At 44.1% G+C, this 5834-nt stretch overlaps 1 protein-coding gene across 1 annotated transcript; it reads left to right on the top strand.

Moving 5' to 3' along the window:
* The first annotated feature begins 475 nt into the window (after positions 1 to 475).
* LOC115604433 (E3 ubiquitin-protein ligase RNF213-like) lies at positions 476 to 4212 on the top strand. The gene is made up of 5 exons (XM_030477558.1): positions 476 to 986; positions 1530 to 1731; positions 1935 to 2024; positions 2427 to 2587; positions 3531 to 4212. The coding sequence occupies exons 2-5, from the start codon at positions 1585 to 1587 to the stop codon at positions 3571 to 3573; spliced, it is 441 nt and encodes a 146-aa protein (XP_030333418.1). The 5' UTR covers positions 476 to 986; positions 1530 to 1584; the 3' UTR covers positions 3574 to 4212.
* The last annotated feature ends 1622 nt before the right edge of the window (positions 4213 to 5834 follow it).

Below are 5834 nucleotides of genomic sequence, written 5' to 3'. Positions count from 1 at the left end.
GGGAGCATCAATCCCACTGTCCATGTCGCCGACAAAGATGTTGAACAGGACCGGTCCCAACACCGATCCCTGAGGGACACCACTTGTTACTGTTTTCCAACTGGACATCGAGCCATTTATCACAACTCTTTGCGTGCGGCCATCGAGCCAGTTGTTTATCCACTGAGTGGTTCATCTATCAAATTGATGTCCCTCCAATTTAGAGACAAGGAAATGTGTCTGGGTGTCGGTGTACCCATTGGAGGTGGTGATTACCTTTGCATCACTTGTTTTGTTCTCTCACTTTTAGTCTTCCTTTCTTCTTTCACCATCCCACTGGGGGTAAGAAGGGGAGGGAAGAGAGTAAGCAGCTCTATGGTACTTAGCTGCCACAAGAGCAACTTAGCTCGGTAGTGCCTAATTTGGTCCTTTTTTTTTTTTTTTTTTTTTTTTGGTGTCATGCCTTTAAACTTTGTCAGTAAACACAGGGGGTTGAAAGCAGATCTTTACAGTAAAAAGTCAGGCAAAGAAAGAGCCAAGTATCACAGTGAGAACCTTTTCTATATCCTTTTTCAGTAGGTCCCCTTCCCTGTTGAGGAGTGAGCCCAGTTTTTATCTGGTCTTCCTTTTGCTATTGAGGTAATGATGTAGAAGCTCTTCTTGTTGGCCTTCACATCCCTCAGCAGTTTCAACTGCAGATGAGTTTTGTCTTTCCTAACTCGATCCTTGCACTCCCAAGCAATGTCTCTATGTTCCGCTTGGGTAGACGGTCCCTACTTCTTCCTCCCCTATATCTTTTACACTGTCATTGCCACCAGCCCTGCAGCCAAGACAGGGGTAGCTGTGTCTTACTGCATGGTCATGGGTTTTCCGATCAGCCTGTGCCGAGTGATACTTCGTGTTTTCATATCCACTTACTTGCTTTCCAGACGACTTCATTCTTTGAGCTGAACAGAATGAAGACCCTGAAGTACACAAAAACAGAAGTGAGAGAACAGCTGCATCAGGTGCATAAAAAGCTTGCCATCTTTTTTTTCCACCCAAGCTTTCTTGTGTCTTGTAATGCTTATTAATAAGCCACATCAGAGGACAGAGAGCTCAACAGAGAATATGGCACCTGCAGGATGTGTAAAAAGGTCCAAGTCCAAATCGAGCAGATGGCTGGAGCCTCACAAGGAGCCAGTTTTCTTTGCTGGCTGCAAACAGAATCGAGACAACTCACTCAGGTGGACTCATCTGTACAAGTGTCTAAACCAACAGGATATGGTGACCACAGCATGCCATGCACTGGCGTGGTGGATCAACACAAGTGTCAACTGTAGGATTATTGTTCCTGCTTGTAACTAGGCTGGAAAACCCATGTCCTTGTAGAGTCTGTGTCTTTCCCATGTAAACCCTGGGTATCACCCAGGTATCTCAAATTCTGCCTCTGATTAGAGGGCAGAACTGGTGCCAAAGGTTATACGGTTCCTTTGCTGTACACACACACTTGCAGGACCCAGATCTTATGTGTCAAATTCACAGTCTGTCTATATTTCTCCTATTGATAGGAATCAATAAATGTGAACATGCTGAAATGGGTCATCGAAGAAGCCTGATCAGTGAATGCTATTTCCCAAACACCTGACACACTTGAAACCGGCTGCTGAGTTCCTGGCTGTGACTGGTGGGTACTCAGACCGCCGGTTGTCTGAATACGTAAAAAATGAGCTGAAGAGGGATGCAAGCGCAGAACAGTTCAGAGACATATTGGTAAGCAAGGCACTTTGCTTGTACTGAATAGGAAAATGGCTGAGCATTTCCATCCCTCATACCCTCCCCTAAGGATCAAGACATCACCTTTTAGGTTACACACGTTTTTGTGAGCTAGCCTAGAACATGGCTAACTCAGCCACGGCCGTTCTGAAAAGCATAAATTGGCTGACTGATTGCCTATCTGTTTTTATTTCTTCCAGGGAGTAGCAAACAGACCGCTGAAGCACATCCTGTCTCTGTGGCAAACATTGTCAGCAAAGAGATCTATACTGCTGGTGCAGATGAACCAGGTGAGGGAGACAGCCCAGTTCACAAAACTGTCTACAAGAGCTAGGGGAAGGGAGAAACTTTTTGACAAAATTGATTTTGTGTGGAAAGCTTTGGAAATTTTTAGGAAAAAATTTTGTGATTTTAGTATCTTAGCATTCAGCAAGAGCCAAGTATTATTCATCTGCTTAAGTCACATAATACCTTTGGAAAAGGGCCATTCACAAGATTTTGTGGTAGAAGCAGTGGTGCTTTCTGGCATGGGTCACATAAGCTGGTGCTGTGGTCTCTAATGGCAGCCCTGCCATAAGAGCCACGAAGAAAGAGGGTTCCAGTTCTACCTCTTCTATCAGATGTAGCCCCCATCTTTTGTCTTCGCGGCAAGTCCCACGTCATCTTCTTACTGGTGTTCTTCGTCATTGTAGAATCCTTTCTGCCTGGTTTCTGAGCAGTACCATGAGGAATTGAGTGAAGAGAAGAAAGCAGCTCTGACTACTGCACTCTCTGCAGTTAACCTGGATTTGTTCCTTATTGAGCTCCATGAGATGATCATTGTGCGCCTGGACAGCTTTGATCCACAGTGGGGGTATGAGCAGATTTTTTCTGGTTTATTCCTGGGGTAGATACAAACTCTAGACCCAGGTAGAAGGGGTCTTGAAGTCTCTTTTAAGGTGGGCTCTTGAAGCTTGCTGGAGAGAAGGGCCATCCCTTCCAAAAGCGGGAGTTACTGCATCTGTGATGAGCATCATTGAGTCTTTTTGTGATGCCAAGCTAAAACGAAGTGGGAGTAAAATACAGCAGAAACCCCAGCACCTTCAATTCATCTCGCATGTCATGGGGAAGCAAGACAGCCAGCAAAAATAATACCGTCATGGAGATTTAGGTTCAATGTTTTTCTTGTACTGGGAGCACAAAATCGGACACAGTCCTCCAGACGTGATTTCACAAGTGCCAGCAGAGGAGAAGAATTGCTTTCCTTAACCAGCTGGCTATATTTTTGTTAAGCAGCTCAGTATGTGTTTGGCCTTGGGGAAACAAAAAAAAAAGGATCATGTAAGGGAACAGAAAAGGCGCCCCTTATACAGGACTAATGAGAAAACCCAGTGTGAGGATATGGCCACACCACTTCCCTTTCCCTGTTTCTTGCATAAGAAATGTCTCCTAATGCCACAGTGACAGCATGACAGACCCCAAGAAGGAGGGAGCAGGGGATATACCGAGTTGAGTACGGATAGTTTCAGTGTGCTGTTATACCTGAGATGGGAAAGGTGGTTGGTGAAGCTAAGAGAGTTTAGATTTGAGGAGGCCACAACCGCTATTTGAGTACTGTTGACAATGCTGAGCAACAGTTGCCCACATTGTTGTCTGATGCCACCAGAGATACCTCAGAGAATACTGCCTGGCTTCCAGCTCCAAGGCCATCTCAGGGGAACCACTGCAGAGTGCCAGCATTGCCTGCCAAAGGTCATGGGATTTGGAAACCCAGCAGTCCTCCAGCCACTTAAAATTGTGATCTGTCTCACCCACAGGCTAACGGAAACTTTCGAACTTCCTGGGAGACAGGCAAGATGATGCCTCCATTGAAAACCTGACAGGCCGTTTGAGTCCAGACCTTCTACTGAAGAATGTTGTTTCTGTCTGGAAGACAGCTGTGAGGGCCAGCAAACCTCATAGCCTTACTAACATCCAGGAGAGACCAACCTAACCCTTGCTAAGCCCCCTAGGAATTAACTCACCAGCATCTTCCCCAATCCAGTTATCAATGCCCTGAGTGCCTTAATTGTCCTGACCAACCCCACCCAGAATTTCTTCCTGTGCATCCATTATCCACTGGTCCTGGAGTTCCACTTAAGCTCAGCTTGGGCCTCTGTCCCTGCCTGAGTTATGCTGTAAGTGTGTTGATGTACAGCACTGTGCCCTGACAGTCCTGATTTGTTCACTAGTCTTCCTGCATTGACCTCGGACCGGTGTCATCACGTCACTTTGTTTGATGATCACTGGCCAGTCAATAGAATCTGGTTCTGACCAGGTTCTGTGGGACTGTGCCTGGTCAGTGGGTACACTGTCCTGCCTCTGCTGGGGTCACCCTCTTCTTCCAGCTCATTTTCCTGTATGGAACAGACCCACAACTGCCATTCTATGACAAAAATGCACCCACGAACCATACAGCTTGTTGCGAATTTATTGCATCCAAGTTTCAGAGCAGGTTACCAAAAAACAATTAAGTGTAAAGAGGGTGGGAAAGGGAACCTCATTTTAATGCTTAGTACTATATTTGTGCATTTTCCTAATAGCTGTGATAGCATATTCAAGGCAGCAAAAGCAATGTAAGCAAAAATACACCTAGAAATAAAAGCAAAAGCAAAAAGCTTACAGCAGCTGCAGCACTGCAGCATGGAACAGCAGTGGTACATTCACAATAAAGATACACTTTGCAGCTGCAGTGAAGACCCATTTTATACCCATATTTGAGGACTCTGCACCTAGAGAGAGATTGTACATCACTCTTTCAGTTGGTCCAGAACAAATCTTCAGTTTTGGTCATCCTGACCTAGAAGTACATTCTGTTCTTATTGGTCCCAACTTTGGTTTCTTTGATATCACAAAATCATTGCAAGGTTTGGGGTGGAAGGCACTTTAAAGATCATCTAGTTCCAACCCCCTGCCATGGGCAGGGACACATTCTATAGACCAAGTTTGGAGTGAAGTCTATATCCTCAAAATCAACCCCAGTTCCCAAGATTGAATTCCTCTGGTGACAAGTGATTGACAGTAGTGACTGTTAGACCACTGTGGCTTCAAATATCGTCTTGTACTTGTATCTTCAAGGCTGTCACTCTCATCCCATGCCTATACTCCTCTTTGCATTTTTATTCTAAGGTCATACATGCTTTTTCATGCATATAGTAACTACTTGTTGCTAGTGTTAGTCACTATATATCTGTGTGTGTGTGTATATACATATGTATATATGCATGCATATATTTAGATATACACACATACTGAGGTAGGTAAGTAAGGTTAAAGTAAGGTAGTTCTGCTCCAAAAAGCATAAAATGTAAATCAAATGCTACTAGTGTGGACTTAAGACAGCCTTCATCTAAAGAATTGTATCAGTAATAACATAATAGGTCTAAAATGCCCAAGTAACAGTGTCAGAAACACTGAATTTGGGTATGAATGTGACAGAGTTGTGACCAATGACTAATTAAGGATTGCTTACTTGGGAAAAAAAGAGGCACAATGAAGGCAAAAATGTGGGTGCAGGAAAAGGAAAAGAATGGGCAATGAGGTATAAGATCAGGTGGAGAGCAAAGAAAGGTGAGAAGCTTCTGACGGAAGGAGTGCAGATGCCAAAGCTGTGCTGTGGACCCAACACTACCAGGGATGCTGGAAGGAGCCCCCCTTGGAGAATACACTGGCCTCTCCACCAGGCTGGTTCACGAGACTTGGTGTGAGATGATGCAGTGAAGATGCACAAACTTATAAGTAAGGATAGACTTCATACCTTAATACTATGTGCAAGAAGAAAGGCAACAGAATTGCACCTTAATAAGTGCTTGATTTATAAGATTTCTTTGTAGTAATATAATTATGTATCAGTACTAATACTAGTAATAAGCAATAGAATCGTCACTCCATATTACTTGCAGTGACATAATCCTGAATTAAGCTATCTAAAAGTGCTGTGTTTACAAGGTAGTTAAGGTGTTACAAGCTTTTTAGATTTATGTTTTGCTTAGTTAATAAACATCATTAGCATCCTAGTTCAGTACCTCTCAAGCCTCCAATCGAATGGAGAAGAGTTGGACTTGGGAAGTAGCTGCTTTCTA

This window comes from Strigops habroptila, chromosome 2, assembly GCF_004027225.2.
Source record: "Strigops habroptila isolate Jane chromosome 2, bStrHab1.2.pri, whole genome shotgun sequence".
NCBI lineage: Eukaryota > Metazoa > Chordata > Aves > Psittaciformes > Psittacidae > Strigops > Strigops habroptila.
Note: the sequence above shows the minus strand (reverse complement) of the source record. Positions and strands in the feature narration are given on the sequence as shown.